The following is a 24,255-nucleotide window of genomic DNA, read 5'->3' as shown; positions in this document are numbered from 1 at the left end:
TGAGGCTAAATAATGAAGCATGTATGTGTAAAGGAATATAATAAAGTAATGGTACAATTAGCAATAAGTGGCAGAGAAGTTAAGGCAGGGGTAGGCAATTATTTTGGCTGGAGGGCCACTTAGGAAGTTTTAGTTAGCTGTCACAGGCCAGGTCAGCTCCCCTCTTCCCATGCCACCCAGCCAACCTGCCTGCAACACTTCACCAAAACTCCTGAAGTGGTCGCTGTGCTCGGCTGGGTGGATAGGATGGGATGGGAAGGGGCAGGATGGGGCTGTGGAAATTGAGTAGTGGCCTTCAGGAACAGGATGGGCAAATGGGGCTGGGATCCGGATTACAGGGCAGTGACAGCATGGGGCCAGGGCCCAGGGCAGATCTGCAATCCACTCCCTGTACATCCCTGCAATGACCCCCAGCCCCATGCTGGCATCACCCAGCAATCCTGGGGTCCCCATGGATACCAGGTGGGACCTGCACAGCCAGGGTGTGTGGCCAGGTGAATGGGATGGGGCTGCAGGTGGGAGGGAAATGGTGTCTAAAAGCAGGACTCAGGTCCTGGCTCTGGTGTGAGATGGATGGGTGAAAGCCCATTGCATTCCCATGAGCCCAGGGACCCCCCAAGAGAGCCCAGGACCCCTGACAAACCCTGGCCTGCCCAAAGGTAAGCAGCAGCCCATGGTGGGAGGGATGTAGCCCAGCAGGGAGGCAGCTGAGTGGAGCTGAGAAGGGTCATGCCTCCCCTGGCTCCTGCTTGGCCCAGTCCCCCAGGGAGCCAGGTGACCAGGCTCCCAGTGTGTGAGACAGGTTGGGGGGGTACTTACCTGTCCCCTCTTTTGGTGGGGGGGGACCCCCCTAATCCCTGAGAGCAGTGCGGTGTCAGCCAGCCCTTCTGCTCATGCATGCAGTTTAAAAAGGGCCTGGCAATGGCAGAAGCCACACTCGGGTCCTGTTTCCAGCATGAGACACATGGGTGAAAGCCTGTTGTTCCCCATTGAGCCAAGGGACCACCCCCCTCAAGATACCCCAGGGCCCCCAATGAGCCCCAACCTGTCCGCAGGTAAACACAGGCCCATGGTGGGAGGGATGAGGGACATAGCCCAGCTGCAGGGAGGCAGCTGAGTTGCAGGGAGGCAGCTGAGTGGAGTCGAGAAGGTTCATGCCCCACCCTGGCTCTTACTTGGCTCAGCCCCCCAGGGAGCCATGCCACCAGAGCTTCACAAACAGGATGCACAAAGCGGTGTGCTTCTGGGCCCAGTGTGTGAGTTTAGTGCAGGAGTTTGCACAGGAGGGTGAGTGGGAGGGCCCTGCCAGTGAGCCCCAGGGAAGGCAGTCCCATCAGTAGTTGGCTACCAGAAGCATGATGTGGATGGGCACGTCACACCCTGAGGGTCCCCCTGGAGTCTCTGGCCTCCCCCTCTGGCACCTCAGAGGCCTCCACCCAGATGGAACCCATGGTTCCAGCCTCCATGCAGACAGAGCCTCTGGCTCTTGGCTGTGGGGGCTGCCTGGCACATTTCCAGGTTTATGGGACTGGGAGCATGGCCACCTCCTCTTGTGAGGTTTGCTCCACTTGGAGTCTCTGGGGTGCCAGATAGAGGAGCTCCAGGTTGCAGTCCAGAGACTACGTGCCATCAGGGGTGGTGAACAGGAGGCAGACTCCTACTGTCAGGCCCTTCACCCCCTGGAAGTGGAGGGTAGATCAAGGTCACCTCTCAGGGCAAGGGAGGACTCGGGGATCTCCCATACTGTCCTGCCAGGGGGTTGGACCAAGGTGGTCAAGGGCACCAAGGTGACCAAGGGCCCCAAGGCTTGCCACACCAAGGTCCCCTCCCCTCTGGGGCTTTGCAACAGGTATGAACCTCTTGCAGCCCCAGTAGAGCTTGCAGAGATGCCAGATCCTGCAGGCAAGGGAGGATCACCCACCCGTACTCTCCCTAAGACGAAACGCAGAGTGGTCATCATGGGAGACTCCCTCCTGAGTGGGATTGAGGGGGCAATGTGCTGCCCTGACCCCTTAGCCTGGGAGGTCTGCTGCTTCCTGGGGGCCCACATCCAGGACATAGCAGAAAGGACCCCAAAGATTATCCGGCCCTCTGACCACTACCCTATGCTCCTTATCCATGTGGGCATGTATGACATGTCTTGGAGCAATCCCAGCCATGCCATGAGAAACTACAGGGCTCTGGGAGTGGGGATTAGGGGGTTGGGGGAACAGGTGGTGCTTTCCTTGCTCCTCCTTGTTGTGGGTCATGGAATGAGGAGGGAGAGACGGGTTGAGGTAGTCCACCGAAGACGGTGGTGCTGGTGTCATCGTGAAGGCTTCAGCTTCCATGATCAAAGTCCACTCTTTGGTGAGAGAGGCAGTGGTCAGCTGGGGAGAGACAGCCTCCACCTCACTCTGCTGAGGAGGAGGCTCTTCTCAGCCAGACTGGCTGACCTGCTCAACTGGGCTTTAAACTAAGCCTGCCAGGGGTTGGGGTGATTATCGCCACTGCAAGCCCACTGGGCAACCCTTGTAAACCCAGCAGGCTAAGGCACTCAAGGGAACCCACCCCTACCCTAGTTCCAGAACAAGCTGTAGGGAAGGCAGGGGTCCCCAATGGGACACTTGCCTGCCTGCACACCAATGCCAGGAGCTTAGGGAATAAACAAGAAGAACTGGTCCTCCTGCTAAACAAGAATGATTATGACCTCATAGGGATAATGGAGACCTGGTGGGACTCCATCTATGTCTGGGCCACAGGTATAGATGGCTATACCTTGTACAGGAGAGATCGTATAGATAAAAGGGGTGGGGATGTAGCTCTCTATGTCAAGGACAGCTACACGTCACTCCAAATTGACATTGGCATCCAGGGAAGGTGACCGGAGTCCCTCTGGATCAAAATACATGGGGAACGTGGCACAGGGGACCTCATGGTAGGAGTCTACTACAGACCTCCTAACCAGAAGCAAGAGCTGGACCAGGAATTCTCCAGGGAACTGGCTGAGGCTGCACGCTCTCGGTACATGGTTGTCATGGGAGACGTTAACTACCCAGATGGAAGGCTGGAATTACCACTAAGGAGGAGTACTCAGCCCTGGTCCATACCTGCAGGGAGAAGATCAGGAAAGCCAAGGCTGCAACCAAGCTCCATCTGGCTTCACATATCAAGGATAACAAAAAGTCCTTTTTCAAATATGTAGGGAGTCAGAAGAAAAGCAAGGGTAACATTTGACCCCTGCTTAACCAAATGGGACAGCTGATAACTGACACCCAGGAAAAGGCCAACCTGCTTAATGGGTACTTCACGTCAGTCTTTCACCAGTCCAATGGGACTGCCCTGCCTAGCAAGATGTGGGACGGCTGGGGTCATTGTGTAATTATACCCAGCATCAGTGTTGATGTAGTAAAGGATCACCTTCAAGTCAGCTGGTCTTGATAGATTACACGCCAGGGTACTCAAGGACCTGGCAGGTGTCATGGCCCAACCATTGGCCAAAATATTCAAAAAGTCGTGGTGCTCCGGTGAAGTACCTGAAGGCTGGAAGAAGGCCAATGTGGTACCCGTCTTCAAGAAAGGGAGGAAAGTAGTTCCTGGGAATTACAGGCCAATCAGTTTGACTTCAATCCCTGGTAAGATTCTTGAGAAAATGATCAAGGAGACCCTTCTGGATAAGCTGGCTGAGGGCAACTTCCTGAGGGATAGCCAGCACGGGTTTGTTGCGGGTAGGTCTTGCCTGACCAATCTCATCTCCTTCTATGACCAGGTGATGTATCACCTGGACAAGGGAGATTGACGTCATATATCTGGACTTTAAAAAAGCCTTTGATCTGGTGTCACGTGACCTCATCATGGAAAAATTGGCCAACTGCAGCCTCAGCTACATCACAGTCCGATGGCTGGGAAATTGGCTCCAAGGTTGGACTCAAAGAGTAGTGGTTGATGGCTGTAAATCCTTATGGCTCTCTGTGACCAGTGGCACCCCCCAAGACTCTGTCCTTGGACCGGGTCTCTCTATCATCTTTATCAATGATGTGGACATTGATGTCAGAAGTGCACTGGCCAAGTTCTCTGATGACACTAAACTTTGGGGCATAGCATCCACACCTGAGGACAGGCTAGTGATCCAGGCTGACTTGGAAAAACTTAGTAAGTGGGCAAACACAAACTTGATGATGTTCCATACCGATGCATGTAAGGTACTCCACCTGGGGGGTGGGGGGGAACCCGCAGCATACTTTTAGGTTCGGCAGTGCTATGCTTGCTAGCACCACAGCTGAAAGAGACTTGGGGGTCATGATTGATCACAAGATGAACATGAGCCACCAATGTGATATCACAGCTGGTAAAGCAAACAAAACTCTGGCTTGCATCTATAGATGCTTTTCAAGTAAATCTCAGGATGTCATCCTCCCGCTGCAAACTCGGCCTTGGTGAGGCCACAGCTGGAGTATTACATCCAATTCTGGGCTCCACAATTGAAGAAGGATGTTGAGAAGCTTGAGAGAGTCCAGAAGAGAGCCACACACATGATCAGAGGGCAAGAGAACAGGCCTTATGAAGAAAGGCTGAAAGCCATGGGACTGTTCAGTCTGGAAAAGTGCAGGCTCAGGGGGGACCTGGTGTCTGCTTATAAGTATACAAGGGGTGTACATCAGGATCTGGGAGAGCATCTGTTCACCAGAGTGCCCCAAGGAAAAACAACGACCAACAGTCATAAACTCCTACAAGACCATTTTAGGCTGGACATTAGAAAAAACTTCTTTATGGTCCAAGCCCCCAAGACCTGGAATAGACTCCCTCCAGAAGTGATGCAGGCACCTATTCTGGACTCATTCAATAATTGTTTGGATGCTTATCTTGCTGGGATCCTTTGACCCTAGCTGATTTCCTGCCCCTGGGTAGGGGGCTGGACTTAATGATCTTTAAGGTCCCTTCCAGCCCTAACATCTATGAAATCTAGGAATCTATGAAAGATGGAGCCAGGGATTGGGATTGTGAGGTCATGACAATGAAGGGCTGGGGCCCAGGGCAGAGCTGCAATCTGCTCCCCGCATGCCCCAGCCCCATGCTGTCATCTCCTGGCAATCCCAATCCTAATTCCAAATCCCACCTGTCCATCCTGCTCCTGGATGCCACTTCCCTAACCACCCGTGGCCTCCTCCCATTGGCCCAGCTGTGCCCCCTGCCTGTGGGAATCCCAGGCCAGTCTCCATAGAGACCCTGCCCACCCATTCTGTCTGGCACCTTCAGAGGTGGGGGTTGTGGAGCAGATGGGCTGGGGTCCCAGGCAGCAGCGTCTGGAAGGAGCCACCACTGTGGGGCCTGCCGCAAATGGAGTCTGGCAGCCGTGCCACCCAGGGGCAATGGGACTGGCCACACGCATCACTGCTTGGGCTGGCCCCTGCGCCTGGGCTGGGTGGGGCTGAGGACCCTGATGTGAGCTGTACAAAATGCCTTGGTGAGACAGATACAGCCCACAGACTGTATTTTGCCCACCCCTGGGTTAAGGTATCTCACTACACCTCCAAAGATGTGTTAGAGCTTTGCTTAAACTTGTATGAAAAAACACCCCCAGCCAACCTAGCTGTAACTGGGTGATCTTGTGGGCTGGGGAGTCAAAGGCAGCCAGATGTAATCACTCCCTTGTGTTATTTTGGCCAGGAAAGCTGGTGTGCCTGAGTCCAATGGGCCACTAGATTCATGGGAATTTGTGCCTATTTTTTACAATTAGAAGAAATTATTTATTATTAAAATTTTGTATAGAAGAGTAATAGCTCTTCTCTTCCAAAACTCGTTTCCTGTCCCTTTCCTCAAGAAATCCGGGAGTCTAAACAGGTGTCTCGTGCCCTATCCTGAGGCCTTTACTTTCTAGTGTTGTTACTAACCTGTGTTTAGGGCTGTTACCAACCTCTGTTACCTGATGGCTCTGATCTGGCAGATGGTGACATTTAGCAGTCCTATGGAAATCAAACATGTTTGTGTCTGCAGGATCTCAGGACCTGTGAACGGGTACTAAGTTCAAATAATTAAGCTAACAGTGTGAGGGATTCATGCAGTGGAAATACAGTGAGTCAAGCCAAACAAGATATACACAGATGACTGGCACCAGAGGATTATTCAGTGCAAGTACATTGCCATCCTAATGATGCTATCATTAATATTCAAGATCTGGGGTATTGACCATACAGACACCAAATAAGATCATAAACTTAATTTAATGATGTCATGTTAAAAAATTTAAAAATACTTAATCATGTTATGACAATTACAGGGAGCAAGAGCAGTGGATGTATATTTTCCAGAAGCATCCTGGTTTGACTACTATACAGTACGTATTTTTAAAGTTCCATTTCTTATAGTTTTAACATAAAGTAAAATGTTTCAGTCCAAGAAAAATAACTGAGGGCTCTGTTCAGTTGTCTTTTTTCTTAGCATCTGTAGTAAAGAAATAATATAAAACCCCTTCTATACCAGGCTATCTAATTGAGCAAGAAAATTACCCAGTTTTCAGTAGCATTTTGTTTTCTATTTTTGGTATGTACAGCACTAAAACACAGAGGGCTAAGTTGTCAAGACCAATCTGTAAAATTTCCGCAATTCCAAAAATTCTCCACAATTGTCAGGATTTCTATACATGTACTTTTCTTGCATTTGTAAATCATCAGGTCAGCATGCTGCACAGCTTTCATGCATACAGATCAGGACAGACCTACTTTGCACACAAGAATACAAAATTTTGTGCATAAAAATTTTTTGCCATGAACTATGTAAGTCAGAAGAACTGACCGAGACAGGTATGGAACAATCTATCTTATAAAAAAAGGCAACATCCTCCTGATCTCACAAATAATATGTTTGAATTCCTCAAAGGGTTAGTGTTTGCTACATTAGTGTCTACTTAATTCCTTAATAACAGCATTTTCAAAAGTGCTCAGAACTGACACAGCTGTGCTCTCATTGAAGGCAGTAGCCAAACATTGACATCCGGGGGTTTGGCTTTTGAAAATTCCACCCCAGGAGCTTAAGGATGCAGGTAACTGTCCTGTGCAGTGACAGGTGGGAAATGGGGAGGATAGCAGGGTTAGTGGCCTGGAGGTATAGATGTCTTTATTCTTAAAGAAAATTATGCAGCGCATTTAGTAGGGATAATTTTCAGCATTCTTCTATTATGACCAGTGTCTAAGCCATTTCTTCCCTTTGCTTCCTTTATATGGACTCTGTTCTGCACAGTTCAAAACAGATTCAGATCACACTGGGGATTTCACTGCTCAGTCCCTTTCACCTCACAGCATTAGACACTGTTTTTGAGTATCGTGGCAACCCTTAGGGCCCTTCCCTATACACTCATTAAAATCATGGCAAAACTTCCATTTCTTTCGGTAGTGGTATTCCAGGGGTGGTACTCAGCCAAGGAGAACTGTAAAGTATATTCAGAGTTTTATGCTCTGTACTGCACTTCAGTGCACTTTAGCAAAATTCAACTATACGTGGCTTATATGCTACCATTTTCAAGTAGAGCCATTCTTCACTCTTAGTCCACTTTCATGTATCTTTGATAGCCACACAGCCCTCTGGCTCTGAACAATTCTGATAGTCTTTTCAAAATATGGCTAGATTCAGGATTTTGGAAAGAGGTATCTGGGAGCAGTGACCAGTGCTGCAGGGGCGCTGCATCCCCATGCCCAGCTCCCCCCCCTCCCCCTTGGGGAGGGCCAACCATGCCACAGAAGCAACAGACAGGGCTTTTTTTCTGAACCAGGTAAGAATCTTGCCTCTGCTTTTAGCACCTCTTTCCTTTTGCTTTGTGCTCAGCGGTACCTCCCATCTCTTCCAACTCTCGTATTCCCTTGCCTGCCACTGCTGCTGTGTAATGCAGTGTTTCCAGGGACAGCAGAAGTGATGGTGGTAGGTTCCTGGTCTCTGAGCCTGCTCCCAGGCTGGCAGGGAACACCCTAGCAGGGTCCAGGGCAGAAAGGAAATACCTGCCTGCTCCTGCCACTGCCCTCAGCTGAACCCGGCAGCTGGGGGCAGCAGAGACAGCAGCAGCAAGGGACAGGAGAGGGGGAGTGGGAGGGAAAGAGAGGGGCCATGATGCTGAGCATGAAGGAGAAGGCAGGGTGGAATTCTTACCTTATTTGGGGACTTAAAAAAAAGCCCCAGCTGCTGCAACATGGTCCAAAAGGGGTGTGACTGCACCACTACACCTCCTCTGGGTGCACCCCTGTTTCTGGGTATGATGCTTGTCAAAATACAAGGCTGAATATTCACAATGTATAATAGTCACCCCTTAAAGAGGGGCAGAAAAGAGGGCATGTATCATTAGCCCTTCCTGGTACTGGTTTTGTTGGTTTAGGTGGGATATAATAGTACATAAAGCTTCTGCTCAAGGGTGGATTTCACCCTGTGCGAATTTAAGTTAGTTTTTTAAATAAGGAAGAGAGTTGCCTTGCATTACTCTTGTACCAGTTATCCTCAGAACAGAAGAAAATCTAACAGATCACTTACCCCAAGTTGAAAACTGAAATCTTCCACATGCATAGAAAAATTACAAGAATCTTTTGCTTTCTGCTAAGAGGCCTGACAAGCTTTTTCACACTGTGTTGAACAATGACACCATTTTAAGATGATTCACTGTCTCTTATTCATGATCATTCTATCATTGGTGCATTTTTTACGCGGAAGTGCTGGGGCTGAATTCTGTTTGATGTTGATGCAAAACTGAGGCACACTGAAATGTGTGGTGTTATTCTGCATTTACAATGATGTAAATACAGATGGGAACTTAACCTCACATCTCTGTTTCAAAGCTGTATGGTGATGACCTATAATGTTGGGATTTAAAATAAATATATTTTAAATAGTATTGGTTTTTTTGGTAGGGTGATAAAGTGCCTACGGCCTGGCATAAGAAATATGTTAGTGTTGATGCTCCGTTGGACAAGATCCCACTCTTTCTCCGTGGAGGTTACATTCTACCCACGCAAACACCAGCCACAACAACCACTATGAGGTAAATACCAGATTGTAATGTATTTACCTGAAAAGCATATGCCACCTTTCTTTGTTCAAGGATTGTGTAGAACGGGGAAAGTCTTAATAACTTTGTTCTTCTCATGCTGAAATTCTTCAAACAAAATATTAATTGCTAATATTAGCTTTCTCTAGCAAAAAAACCAACTCCTCTGTATCAGTTTACTTTTTATTTAAAAATAAAACAAGAATATTTGTTCATATCTGTCTAGAATACCCACTTAAATTTACTTTTATATCAATCATATGCATGAATACTGTTGGGAGTAAGATATAGAAAGGATGATGACTGTCGTGAGCATTAACATCAAAGTTTCTTAATTATCCATGCACTGGCAGAAAAGAGAGTCAGTAGGCCGTGAGTCCAGTGAGGGCTGAGCCAAGATGGCTACAAAAGGGTGTGATAGATAGGTGAAGCAGCTCATTGTCAGCTCCTGCTGGGCCATAAATTTAAGCCAAATGCCATTACCTACACCATCCCCCAGTCGTCTTCTGTTCATGTGGTCCTACATAAGTGATTCCCTGTCTGTAATTCAACTATGCACTTTCTACCCTCTTGACAGCCAGTGCCAGACCCTGCTAAAACCTACTCCTAGTCTGTCATCTGGATTTAGAAAAAGCAAACAGCTCTTCCTCTGTCCACTTCTGCACTGGCCAGCCACCACACATTTGCAACAAATGTGAACAGGGGTAAAGTTTAAACGTCTGCTGCTCTGTCAGACCTGCCAAGTGCTCAGGGGAAGTTGAAAAAGCCTGGCAGCCAATTTTTTGTTGGGGAAAATTCCTTCCTAACACCAAGAATAAATCTGCATACAGCCAAAACGAAATAACACTCCTAGATCTGGGAAGGACTGGCTGGGGGGATGATGCCCAAGGTCAACCAGCATGGTTTCATTTGGAGCAGGTTCTGTCAGATCAACCTAATTGCCTTCTACGATCAGGTCACAAAATCATTGTATGCAGGTGTCACAGTGGATGTAGCCTTTCTGGACTTCAGGAAGGCCTTTGACACTCTCTCACCCCATTCTCATTAAAATGCTAGGCGACTGCGGCACTGATGCCTACACAGTCCGATGGGCTTGTGTTCCTAGTAGCACTCCTGAAAGCCAGGGAAAAATCCCTCTATGCAACAGAAGGAGGACAGAATATACTTTACCTTATTCATTCATTAGTGTCCATTTTGTTGAGTAAGGCAGACATCTGAATCACTTTTCATTGTTATACAATCAGAAGTAATTAATTATAGCATGTCTATTTTCACTGTGAACCCTGAGGTAGAAATGTGGTTTTATGATATTTCTCAACAGCCGTCTGAACCCATTTGGACTTATAATTGCTCTGAATGAAGAAGGAAAAGCTTCTGGGATGCTCTTCTGGGATGACGGTGATTCTATTGGTAAGTCTGGCCTACCTGCGAGGTAAAGCAGTCAGAGATTCTGCACTCACCAGATGTCTTGCCAGTACAGCTTCACTGACTGGTGGAATTACTCCTGATTTATATTGGCCCAAATCTAATTCCCCACAGGTGTAAATCATGGCTGGTTTCACTGACGTTAGTAGCATTGTATTAGTGTAACACTCATGTAAGATCAGAAATAACTGCATCAAGTATAAAATCAGTATTTTACTTTCAAGCGCCTATGAAATTACCTTAGATTGATGAAAAACAACTCCAAAGGAGTAGGCAACACTTGAAAGACTTGAACATATTTTCAAGAGCAGGTTAGACCAAGACTGGGCAAAATACAACCTATGGGCCAGATCTGGGCCACTGAGGGTCTTTGCCTGGCCTGCAGTGGGTCCCTTGGTCTCACCCTGCCCAAGTGCGAGGGGCAGCCTGGGCCGTGGGGCATATGGCTACTGGAAGCACAGGAGGGCTGAAGTGGCTTTGAGGCTGGACTCCATTTCATGACAGCCCCGGTGGCAGCAGCTGTGACTCCTTCCAGCTGCCACTGCCAGACCCAGCCCTGCTCCCCAGGCACCCCAGCCCATCCGTCCCACACCCACTGCTGGAGGTGGGATCTGTGTGGGCATGGCAGTCAACCAGGTGGCAGAGATGGGGTCATGAGCCAGTGGGGAGTGGTGCCCAGGTGTGAGATTGGGGAGCAGGGCCAGGGAGACTCTAGGATCTTGGGGCATTGACAGCACAGGTCTGCCCCAGCTTTGCACCGTTACTGCCCCATGATCCCAGGGTCTTCATGGAGACCAGCCAGGACCTGCATGGGCAGGCGGACAGCATGGGGCCACAGGTGGGTGGAGAGCTGCATCTGGGGGTGGTGACAGCATGAGTCCAGGTCCCAGGTGACAGCCACGATCCATTCCCTGCATGCCCCAACCTGTGGAGCCAACACCTCGGCCCCATGCTGTCACTGCCTTGTGCCCACACCCTGTGATCCTGGCCTTGCTCTCCTGTCCCACTCCTGAACAGTGCTCCCCACCCACCTGCAGCCCCATCCCACATAGATAGTTTTGGTGAGTTGTTGCTGAGCTGATCCAGCTCATGACAGCTCAGCAAAACTCCTTGTATGGTCCATGGGCCCAAATAATTGCTCACCCCTGGGTTTGACAGAGAATTGGCTGGGATGGTTTGGTCAGGGATGCTCCTGCCTTGAGCATGGAGCTGGACTAGATGGCCTTGTGAGCTTCTCTCCAGCCCTATGAAAGAACAGTTCACAAGTTGTCTAAGTTTGATCTTATTTGCTGGCTAATACTAAATTCAACTGCATGTATTTCTTGCTAACTATCTTAACTTTTCATTCTTTTGTGTTTTGACAGACTCTGTTGAAAATGAAAACTATTTCTTGGCCAAATATACATTCAGTGAAGTAAGTAGTAACTAGTATTTTGGTACTATTTTATTTATGTCTCTTATACCTCTGGTGTTCAGCCTTTAAAGCTGGTGAGCTTCTTTGGTAACAAAGAGAGCTACAGAATAATCAAAATATGATATTACTTTGTAGTATTTCTGTCATGGCCATGACATGTCATAACCCATGCTGTGACCAGGGACCTACTTCATTTGTGGTTTTGCGGATTTCACGGAAACCACAAAATCTGGGATTATCTGCAAAATCATCAACAACAACAAAAAATAAATAAAATGCTAGCTCCCCTGTGGGAGCCAGCTTTCTTTGCTGCTGGGAGGAGAAGTTACCAGCTGGCAGGGTGGCACAAAGGGCAGCAGACAAGATGGCTGCTGCCCCCCTGTGTCTCCTCCCCTGTTGGGGCTTCTCTGCAAATCAGCGCCAAGGGGCAGGGATGCATGAAGGGCACTCAGCAATCAAGATGGTGGCCACTCCCTCATCTCTTCTCCTACCCAGGACCTCTCCACCACTGAGTGCTAAGAAGCAGGGCCTCTCTGCCAATCAGCACTGAGAGGTAGGGCTACCATAAAATGACCACAGAATGAGAATTTTATGCCATGGTCAGCCCACAAAAATTGGTAAATCCCCCCAAGATTTGGCAGACCCATAGTGCTAACACTGGTAATTTTCTTCAGTTCTCTCCCCTTTTCTCAGTCATAGCTACTGGGAATAAGAAAACCATTTTCTGTTACTGTTACTTGCGTGCGGAGACTCCAGTATCTTCTTAACCTTCTTCCCATGCACTTTGTGGTAGGAAATTCAGTGAGTTCCATGTTGCCCTCTGTTTAGAGTACTCCCTGTGCTGTCTGATATACTTTTGAAATTACTCCTGTGATTCATATTCTTACAGATGCCTGAGAGTGCCCAAGACCTAAAGTGTGGTTCAGATTTAATTATTTCTGTAGAGTTATATGCTACCCTTCCCAAACAAAGGCTCAGGAGGGGCTTAACAATAAAAGCCAAAAAGATAGAAGCAGAATGAAATATTAAAATAATAAGGTCCAACAAAGCGAACTCCAGAAACAAATATTCAAAAGCAATCTGTCCCCTACCTCTGATTGAGGAGTCTTCTCCCAGCTCAGCTTAACCTTGATTTCCAACCTGCTTTCAGTATCTCTGCAAAAGGAAACAAAAATCTCCTCCCCATGTTCCCTCCAATCTCTACCCATTCCCACTCTCCTGACTCACACTACATGGAGTCTTACGCCTTATTGTTCCTCCCAAGCCAATACCTCCCTCTCTCAGAGGGGCTCTGGCTATTCCCCAAACCCACTCATTTTCCCCTTCCCCGTGATAAAAACACATTGTCAAATTTTAAAAAATTAGAGCAGTCAAAACCAAAACACCTTTTCCCTGTCCACCCTGAAAAGCAGCACCAAAGGGTGCCCTTGAGCGTCACCATTCGGTGGTACCCCCATTTTGGGTGCCCACCCCAGGGCAGCCTGTAGCTCTTCTTAAAGCCCTCAAGCTGGGGAGGGCCTTCCCTTTGCAGCTCCACTGGCTGTGCAGTTCAGATACCACATATCAGGGCTGTGCAAAACGGCACCGTTTCGTATCGACTTGTGTTTTGATGGAACAGCATTTCGTTTTGAAGTTCATTTTGATTTGAAATCACTGTTCCGTTTCATTTCATTGAAACATTTTGCTGTTTCACGTTTTTCCCATAGGCTATAATGGGGAAGCTCAAAACAGCCTATAACTTTGTCATTTCTGGCCTGATTCAGATGAAACGTGCAGGAATGGTAGCCCCTTCTGAGGGCACAAAGCCTGCCGAGCTTCAGGGAGATAGGTATAGGGGTTTCAGGGAAACTGCAGCTCAAATTCTTGAAAGCAAAACTCATGTCATGTGTATGTCTTAAGCCACAGCAGGATTGAAACTGTAGGCATACTAGCCTGTGCTGAGGCACCAAAGCCTGCTAAACTTCAAGGAAATAGGTACAGGGGTTTCAGGGAAACTGCACCTCAAGCTGCTGACAAGCAAAACTCATGACATGGGTGACACTGTATGTGTAGTGGCACAGCAGGGTGAAAGCTGCAGACCTGCTAGCCCCTGCTGTGGCCACGAAGCCTGCCAGCTGTCAAACAGATAGGTGCTGGGGTTCTGGGGCCCTGCACCTCTGGCTCCTGACAGGCAAAACTCATGACATGGGTGGGTGACACTGTGTGTGTGTCACTCAACTGACACCAAGGCAGAAAGCAGGGAAGTTCAAACAATGGTGCCTTTTATGTAGTTTTTCCAGCCCTCCCCCAGAGCACTGGGATTGGAAGGGACCTCAGAAAAGGATGACAGTCACTGGCCAGCTACCCAGTCAGTAATGAGAGCAGTTATGAGAGCAGTCCTTCCCCCCACCACCTTCCCCTTTCCTCTTCTTACTTTAGTTTCTGTTTCCCTGTAGGGAAGCCCAGCTTGACCTTTGAAACTTGAGACATTTAAAAAATTTTGAAACGTTTCAACTTGCCTCGTTTTGTTTCGAGGCTGTTTCGTTTCGAGGCTGTTTCGAAGCTCTCTGTTCCATTTCAATTTCACTGTTTCGAGCTTGAAACAAGTTGAAACAGCATTGAAATGAAAATGCTGGTGAAATTTCACAGAGCCCTACCACATACAGCTCTAGAAGCACAGAATAAACGTCACTGTATTTTAAAAAAAGAACAGGTAGAAGAAATCTAGGTTTTAGTTGAGAAAAATACTATAAAAACAAGTTTACAAAAACTAGAAGCTCATACATTATATGATAGTATTAAGGACATTCATGTGAAAAAAACTGATGACTTACGTCAGCAAGTGAAACACACTTGTTTTTTATCTGTAATTCCAACCTGCAGGAGGAAATGTTGAAGATATACCAGTTTATTGATGAAGATTTGAATAATTCAGAAGATAGGGGAAAAGGAATAACCTGTTCTTGAACCAATGTTCTGGCATGGTTTTTACATTATACATTCCCTAAAAGTTTGCCATCAGTGGTAGTTATTTAGAGGAATGAAATGTCAGTAATTTATATTCTGATGCCGTTTCTGGAATTAATGCCTTTCATGCATGATAGCAGGTTAGAATGGGTTGATAGACATTTTTGTGTGTTTGTGTACAGCGTGGTATCAGATATTTTCTAATGTATTACATGTTCAGTATTTAAAGTTCATTATTTATTTTTTTCCTCTGAATGCTGTGAGAACAATTGCAGTTTTTATCTTGTTGCTTTAAGAAAAATGGCATTTTATTTGTAAAATAGGAAGAGAGATTACTTTACATTTCTGTATTCTGTATATAGAAAATCACTTTGGGCAGACTAGAGAAGGGACTGTGACCAGATTCATAATATTAAATTCTGATCTGTGCAAATTTGATTGCTGATTCAGTAGTGCTTCCATTTCTCATTGCTTATGTTTTATTTCTCCCTGTAAATCTTTGTCTGAAATACCCACCTGCATTCCAGTAACCTCTGATGTCAAAATTTTCATTATCAGTATGCTGAAGTGTAAAACATTCACCTCTCAGATAGAGAATTACAAATGCATGAAACTTGTGTGACATTCACAGCACATGAAATTCTCAGTGTATGCTGCACATTCCTACGTACTTATGGAACTACTCCATAATTTAATTTCATTATAATTATAGGGGAACACTTTAAAATGAAATTATAAGACCACACTTAAAAAAACATACTTTATTTCTGCTTTCAAAATACTTACTGACACATACAGGGCTTGATCCAGCAAACTGGAATTTTGCCTAAGTAAGGACTTTAGTGGGAGACCCTATGATTTATATTTTAATTTTACATTGCAAAAGCTTTAAGTTCTAAGTATTTTGTTCTAGTTTCTGCTTTTATCCCATCCTATTAAAATAATGTAAGCTAATGTATGCTAAATGTGCTAACATTTTCAGCATACTTAAAGAAGTGATCATTGCAAAGCAATTAATCATTTCCTAAGCAGAGCAATTAATCTTTATGTCTTTAAGAGCTTGGGTGGAAGTAGAGTAGATTTGCACCGTTAGAAGCTTTGATTACATAACTAATGTAGTGATCCCTCTTCATTAATTGTTTGGGAAATTGTATCTGGTGATCTAATTTGATTGGTTTATTGCAATGGTTCTCAATCAGGGTGCCATGGTATCCTGGGGTGCCCTGTGATTCGCTTAAGCATATCACAGGGTGCCACACAATGTTAGCAGTGTTAGGTGTGCAAACATGATTCACAAGACAAGCCCAGATATTTCAAATACGAATCCACGTTGTTAAAGAACCTGCTGTGGTCTTTCTGAGTTTTTTGCAACAGCAGAATTGCTCTATTGTTTCCCTCAAAAAAAGTTGTAGAACTATGAGCTGGTATTATATGAGGGTTCTTCAAGTCTAAGGAAGGGGGCCTTGAGTCTAAAAGGGTTGAGAACCACTGGTTTAATGATTTCAGAAACTTCCTTGGTATATCTGTTTTAAAAATAAGAAGGGCTAGGTCTTGTGTTATGCTTAGGACATGTTAACTGCACTTAAAATGTGAGCTGATTGTCTGTCCCAACCCCAGCACTTCACTAAAGTCATTTTGGGACTGCTAGCAACAGAGATCTGACTTGCGCCATGTATCCGACAGCAGGTGATTGGCTCCCTGTGCCTCCTTCCACCTACCGCCAGTGGCAGAGACCTGACTTGCCCCAATATGCCTGGGACTCTGTTATGGGGCCCTTTGCCATTCAAACTGGCATCAAGCAGGGCTGCATGATCACACCAATTTTATTTTCCATCTTTCTTGCGTCACCAAGATGCTAATCCATGATTGTCTGCCACATGGCATTGGCATCCAGTACAGGATGGATGGTAACTTTTTCAATCTCTCCTTCCTCTGTGCTAAAACCAGAGTTACTTCAGCCTTAATTGTGGAACTTCAGTATGTTGATGATTGTGCTGTTGTTGCATATGCTGAGGAGGGCCTACTATGGCCCATAACTGCCTCTACAGTACTATGGCCCATACCTGGGACTGACTCTTAACATCAGAAAAACAAAATTGCTTCACCAGCCTGCTCCAAGCGCCCTCCGCCTCCCCCCAGGCAAAGATCCTCATTGCTGGACAGGAGATGGAGAACGTTGAACACTTTGCATACCTTGGCAGCCATCTCTCAAAGAGGGCCAACATCAACAAAGAGATTCAGTACAGGATCCGATGTGCTAGCTCTGTCTTCAGAAGACTGAATCATTGTGTATTCAGTGATCATGACTATTTGCCTGAATTTGATGCAAGCAGGTGCAACTACCTAATGACCAACCATGACACAGCCATTCAATAGCAAAAAGCTATTGTGAATCAGCACTATAGAGGTAAATGATAAGTAAAGCAAACCAGCTGTTAAGCAAGTCTCACTATCCATCAGGTCTAGGAGCAGGATCAATGGGCATCTGGCCAGGAATGTTGCTGTCTTCCATTGGTTCAGGAACTTTTCAGAGGAGGATCAGCCCCCACCAGCCAATACCCATTATTTATACCTGGCTGCTAAACATAATCTTAATATTCTAATAAATGATCCCTGATAGGTTTTATTTAAATGTCATTGGCCATGTGTAGACAAAATGAGCGGGGGGGGGGTCCTGGATTCCTAATTTTTCCAAGATGTCTGATTCTCCCTCTTAGGCCATGTATAGAGGAAACGGGGGGGGGGGTGTGCCCAACACTTTAAAGCGGTCTAAATGCTTTTGCGCCGCTTTAATGGTGTCAGTGTTTGCATGCCTCGGCGGCATATTATGCATTAATTCCAGCCGCTGTAGGAAATTGGGTGGCGTAATGCACCTTAAATAACTTGGGGCGCAACAAACTAAAACTCCTCCCTCCCCTCCCCCACAGCCAGGGACCACTCTGCCCTCCAGCAGCTCTTCCTCCCCTCCTCGCCAGAGAGGTAGGTAAGTTAGTGGGGTGTGCGCGTGACATGGGATTTAATCATCCCTAAACTGAAGTGGAATTTTTTAAAACCCACCACTTCAATATAGGGCCCCCTGTTTTGTCTACACATGCTCTCATTTTGTCTACACATGCCCTTTGTTTCACTGGCAGACAAGACTCTTTAGGTAAATCTGATATATTTTATTAAACCAACTCATATACTTGGAAAAATTCTTCTTAGCAGGCTTTTGGGCTTAAATACCCTTCATCGGGCTGAGGAAGCATCTGCAGTTGGTGTGTACTCTTTGTTTCACTAAAACTTCCAGAACTAAATTAAATTAGACTTCTTATGGGCCAAGAAAGTGCCAATTAGTTAAAACTTAGATCTTTGAGAAAGTAACAGGGCAATAGGGAAGTCCTCTTATCTCCTTTCCATGGTAAAATGCTGTTCTAGCCCCGGCTAACAAGGCTGCCTTCTTATTGATTGTGTACAATTAAACAGATGGACAGTTTTTTTTCTGTTGATCAAGCCTGTCACAGCATCTGCAAATGCTCACATTATGGTATGTTACTCCACGACAGGCTTCAGGCCTGTTATTGCTGCTTAACCATAGGCCCTTTGAAAATGGCCAGGCCTGGCTGCAACACACCCAGGGCTCATGTCATATACACCTGTATACCGCCTACAACATCAGGACTCAAAAAAAACTCCTACTATATAAGGCTGTGGTAATTCCAACTCTTCTCTATGGCGGTGAACCTAGGGTGACCTACAAGGACCACCTGAAAAGCCTGGAACACTATCATCAGTGCTGCCTCTGGAAGATCCTTGGCATAAAATGGGAAGATTGTGGCTGATGCTAACTCCACCAGTATGAAAGCATTGATTATTTAATATCAGTTGCGGTGGACAGGGCATTGTGTGCTTCTTGTCTGATGTGCATATACTAAAACAACTGTTATACTCCCAACTCAGCCAAGGACAAAGGACAGGAGGAGGCCAGAGGAAACGCTTCAAGGGCACCCTCAACATTAAGAAGTGTGGCGTTGACACATTGAAAAAACTATCCCAGGACAGAGCTACATGGCAGTGCCTTGTGAGAAAAGGCACATCTTACAGTGAGTAAAATCATCTTGCCTTGGAGGCAGAAAAATGACAAATGGAAGGACAGAAAACAAGACTGAGAAATCTGTGGTCTGACCCTCCTTTTAACCACCACCTGTGGCATATGCTAGAGGGTCTGCAGCTCTGGGATTGGCCTTCTTAGCCATCAAGGGACTCATCTACAACCCTGTACTTGACTCTTGGGACTGATCATCCTTGACCATGAGGAATCACTGATGACGACAAGTGTACATAGCTGCTTCAACTATAGCATCTATTCCACTTATTTTAATTTATCTACATATGGCCCCCTCTACATGGTGCAGGTATTGCACAATTAGCTGATTAATTGTGCAATTAACTGAAACCATCACACCATCATACCAGACCGTGAAAATGCATACTAACTTTGTAGCTGGTTGCTATCCAGCTTTAATTTGCACATGAAGCAAGGTCTCCCCTGCAGCTGGGAGCCCTGTCAGCTGACTAGGCTCCCAGCCTCGGGAGTGCACCTTGCCTAGCCAGGGCTGGGAGTCCTACAGCTGAGGGGACTCTCAGCCCTAGCAGCTTCTGACTGTGGAACTCAGCCATGCCCCATGGCTTCTGGGACCCAGAGCCCCACACCTGCAGGTGCTGTGTCCTGGCAGCAAACCTCCCAGTGCCAGGACCAAGAGAGTCCTGGCAGCCATGTGACACAGCTGCGATCTCATAGCCCTGGGGGTCAGTTGAGGGGCTCCTGGCTGCCAGAGTTTGCTTCTTGCTGCTGATGGGGGGTAGGACTTGGAATCGGGCTCCCCCTGCACTGGCAATAAGATTCAATGGGATCTAATGCGTGAATCCACAGTCATGCCCCTTGCCATGCAAGTGTGGCATGGCAGGAGGTGCAGTTTTGTGGATTGTGCATTAGATTGCACTGTGTTTTACCTATGTGTAGAGTAGCCCTAAGTCTACCCATATTGCTTCTAGTACTACACCTGCTACTGTTATATCTCAGCAGGGTATAAGACTCAATATTTCACTGGTTAGGCAAATAAAAGGAAAAGGTTGAGGAGATTCTAAGAATTTGTTGTAAATATTCATTTTGTTTCTTGCTTTGCTGGGTTTTAACAGCATGCAAAATCCTATCCTGTATGAAAATTAAGAGGTCAACTATGCCTGTTCTGTGTTATAAAGTCTTTTCTATCTTTATTCCTTTTGATGTTTTAATATCTATATAAAGCTTTCTGCTTGGCAAATAGTAGTATAAATATTCACTGAATAGTTCCCAAAGAGTCTCTACAAATCTAAAATTGTGACTTCTGAATTATTATAGGGCCAACTGAGGACAACAATTGTTAAAAATGGCTACCGGGCAGATGATTCTTTGACTTACAATAAGCTTCAGATTCTTGGTGTAACTTCAAAACCTAACACTATTGTTCTCAATGGCAAAGTCATCTGCAATGAGAACTTACAGTATCAGGCTAATGGGGTAAGTGTTTTTCTGAAGAATTATTAAAAATCTTATGTATAGACATATTTGACCCAAACTTAAAGAGGAGAGTCAATGATAATGCTAATCATTTTCAGTTCATGCCCTGTATCTTTCTAAATGTGACTGAAAATCAGATTTTTGATATAGCAGTGTCTGAGGATAAAATTGGAAGAAGGAAAAGTCACAATTATAAGAATGGAAGACTTCCTGGTTTCAGGTCTCTTCCAGCCCCTAATGACTATGAAACTATGTTCCAGGAAAATGTGTATTTTCTTCCTAGACACATGACACCTCTCACTTACTTGATATCTGCTGCTTATACAAGCTAATGCTTTCATGTTTATGAAGTGGTGATAAAATAACAAATGATTCTTTAGGGTGAAATGTTAGCTGCTACTCTTTTTTTTAATGTTTAGTCAACAACCTGGGAAAACCTGCCAGGGTATTATTTAGCAATAACTAAAAAGAATTTCTGGAGTAGGCACATGTCAGATATTTTATGAAAAATGAGTGCACAGAATATCCAATAAAAATGGATATAGTTCATTTTAGTGAATGCTTCCATTTCTTCACAAGAAAGATTTGTAGTTGTTCAAAATGTGTTTGTGTTTATCAGGAGACTTATATATCAGTGATAGCAATAGCTACAACTTCAGAACACTAGTATGGTAAACTAATGTGGTCCCATTCATGTGTCTCAGGTCTCTAATGGGGTTACAGAGCTGAAAGAGCCTATATAGTAGAAGAAGGAATCTTCCATTAGTTCGCAAATCACAGATAAGGGCTATACCTAATAGCTGAAGCAGCCTCTGTTGTTTCCCCTTGTTGCTGATATGGGGAATGACAGGAGGATCAGTACTGTTATAGCTCTTCTCACCCTGATGCTCCAACACAAAACACCCCACAGAGTTAGGCTTTGTGTGGGAAGCGTGGTACACAACCCTTTCCTACAGTTCTGCTTGTAGACAGCCCTCTGTGTTAGTGGGGATAAGATTAAGAAGTGTCTTTAAGGTCTCATTAATATTTGATTTAAGACAGAGCCAGAGGAACAAGCAGTGGCTATCATTTTTGCTTTGTTATGCTATTTACTTGGTTTACTAATGTGAGTTCACACAGAATTAAAGTCAATTACATGCAATTATTTCTAATGCTTTCCTTACTGAACAAAAGCTGTTGAAAAAAAAGAAAATTTAAAAGAATAAATTCTGCCGTAAGAAACATGGAAAACTCACTTTTAGAAGGAAACATCATAAATAACTATAATCGAAACCTCCTCCAAGGAAGTAATTTTTAACAGCAGAACTGCTTCTAAGCAAGCTGAAAGCAATACAAACATAATAGGAAAAGGACAAAAACTCCATAGAGGTTTACTTAGAAGGAAGCAACCAAGAAAACTCATATGATAGCAGCATGTAAACAGGTGAAAATATAAAATGATCAACAACAAAGATGGGAAAAGCTGGTCACAAAACTACTTGTTTATTTTGATTTACACACAAAAATAAACAAGAATACATCCATCCACCTGTCACAGGGCACTAAGGTGTCCTGCTCCTTTTAAGGGGTGGAACTGCTAGGGAGAGAGGCCTAGCAGTCAGTTGGGAGCCCCGGCTGCTGGTTACCAGGGCAGCCAGAATGAGTTAGTTGGTCCGCACCTGCCAGCGGTCAGCTGACCAGAAGGGGCAGGGCCTGGCTCATCTATAAACCCCAGGGGTAAGGCCAGGAAGGCAGTTCCCTGCTAGCAGCCAGAGGGGAAGGAGCCTCCAGGGAAGAAGTGCCTAGTGATGCTGCAACTGCCTGATATGCTGCACCTAGGGCTAAGGGGGCTCCATGAGCTCCACAGGTACCCTTGCCTACTAGACACTTAGTGCCAGGATGAAATCTGATTCTCTTAAAGGGTCAGAGCACACCCTGGTCTTTTGTATTATGTTATAGCCCAGGGGCTTATGTTTTGTTTGCTGTTGTATACTACCGGTGGTTTGGGTGAGGCTATTTGGGGAAGGAGGAGGCCTCACTGGGGGCCCACTGCAGCATGGAGACCCCAGTGCCAGCGAGGGCATGGCATTTTGGGGGTGCAGAGACAGGGCTGCGGAGAGCCCAGGGGCCAGTGAGGTGCAGACAGGGTGGCGGAGAGCCCAGAGAAGACAAGGGGGACAAATCACAGCAAGTCCTAGGCTGGACAATGTCAATACCGTCTGTGAGGCTTGGGGCATGGTAAAGGGGTGGTTGGAGCCACGCATATAGCCCATAAGGCTGGGGTGCCCCGGGACATCTATTTTGAAATGGGACCCACAAGGGGTCCAAGACCCTCAGGGTTCAGGGAGGTCCATCAGGACCGTGCCCAAGTAGGCTTAAAGGCAGCCTCCCTACTCATCACAATTACAGCAAGACGTAGCAGGCGAGAATAGAGGGTGCCCAGCGGGGCGGGCTGTATTGGCACAGTTGAGGGGCCCTAGGGGTACCATAGCCATCCTTGAGGACGCCATCCCATGACACCAGCTCACATTTCTGCTCCTGAACAACTACTGAAAAAAGAAAGAATACAAGGAGTAACCATTTAGTCTTGTATGATAGCAAAGCCTTAATTAGTCAATAATTTAAAGATACCCATAGATCCCCTCTAACCTTAGCAGCCATTGCTTTCTGAAAGTCCTAGTGGTATGTTCAATTTATTGTAATATTATGAGCACCATTTTTTTTAGAGCAGTTTTTGGCAAGTATGCCACAAATTAACACCACACCCTCCCCAAGTGCTGCCGCAATTGTTAATCTGCTGCTTTGTTTTCTGCTTCCTACTCTGTACTTCCTGCCAAGTCTCCTCATCTGCTTCCTGCCCTGTGTTCCCTGCCTGATCCCCTGCTCTGCTTTCTGCCCTATTGGCTGCTGTGCTGCCTGTCCCCTTCCTGATCTGCTGCCCTGTCCTTTCCCTGATCTGCTGGGTGCCATGCAGAGATGCTGCCCACGCTGTTTAAAGCACTAACGTAGCAGGATGGCCCGAGATGCTGTAGAAAATGCCTAAGGCACTGGATTCACAAAAGGACTGAAGTGCCTCAGCACTAATTAACTGTTAGGTGCCCAGTCCCTGTAGAAATATCCGTAGAACCAACACACTGAGCGGAGACCTACCTCATTAGTCAATAGGCAAATGTGGAGGACAGGGGTAGATCATTAATCATACCTTTCTCTGGGGTGTAGGTGTCTTATTCAACCCTGATGGGAAGAGCCTCCCACTATTGGAGACTCACAACCTGGAGCCATCTCCTGAAGTCAGGCATTTATGCCACTTCTTTCAGAAAGAAAGGAGAGTGAAGGCTTTCTTTTAAAGGAGGTGATAATGACTCTAGGCCTTATCCAGGATATGGGAGTTCAGTCTCATCCTCTGGCTGCATGTGTTCAAAACCACAGCTCCCAACCTAGCCTATGGCTTATGCACTAGGTTTATATGCTGTTTTGGAGTGGCTGTAATTTCTTCCTCTTGAAGCTGTGCTACTTTGCATGGCAAATTGAAGATTCATTGGATCAAAAAAAAAAAAAAGAGCAAGCAACAGTGAGCATAGCTGTATCATTCTTTGACTGGGAACTTGTCTACGCAGAACGAATCCTGGGTTCCTGTCCCTGCTCCAAGGATTGTTTCTATATTTTACCAGTGACTGCTTAATGTAAAATACAGAAGCAGTCATTGGGACAGGGACTGGAACTTAGGTCTCCCCTCCCCCTGCTTAGTGTCCTAATTACAAAGCTAAGGAATTGTGCTGTCTTGTATGCTTTCTCTCTGGCATTATGATTTGTTAAATATGTTATGCAATGTCGGGGAAAACCGAAGGATCGGGCCCCAAGGTCACGGTGGGCCGGGGTGGCAATTAGATACGGACAGGTGGGATTAGCGGCGTAGAGTCTGGAGTTAGGGACTCGGAGCGGATTGAGAAA

General features: G+C 46.1%; 1 protein-coding gene across 1 annotated transcript in view; it reads left to right on the top strand.

Moving 5' to 3' along the window:
- The window catches only part of LOC109315999 (maltase-glucoamylase, intestinal-like), a 137,219-nt gene that overhangs the window by 110,925 nt on the left and 2,039 nt on the right, over window positions 1–24,255 (top strand). Inside the window, exons 18-22 of the mRNA XM_019543962.1 lie at window positions 6,257–6,313; window positions 8,865–8,995; window positions 10,323–10,411; window positions 11,791–11,840; window positions 20,167–20,325. Coding sequence (XP_019399507.1) covers window positions 6,257–6,313; window positions 8,865–8,995; window positions 10,323–10,411; window positions 11,791–11,840; window positions 20,167–20,325 — 486 coding nt within the window. The remainder of the gene's footprint in view (window positions 1–6,256; window positions 6,314–8,864; window positions 8,996–10,322; window positions 10,412–11,790; window positions 11,841–20,166; window positions 20,326–24,255) is intronic.

The sequence above is a fragment of the Crocodylus porosus genome, unplaced genomic scaffold, assembly GCF_001723895.1.
Source record: "Crocodylus porosus isolate Cpor-Errol unplaced genomic scaffold, CroPor_comp1, whole genome shotgun sequence".
Lineage (NCBI taxonomy): Eukaryota > Metazoa > Chordata > Crocodylia > Crocodylidae > Crocodylus > Crocodylus porosus.
Note: the sequence above shows the minus strand (reverse complement) of the source record. Positions and strands in the feature narration are given on the sequence as shown.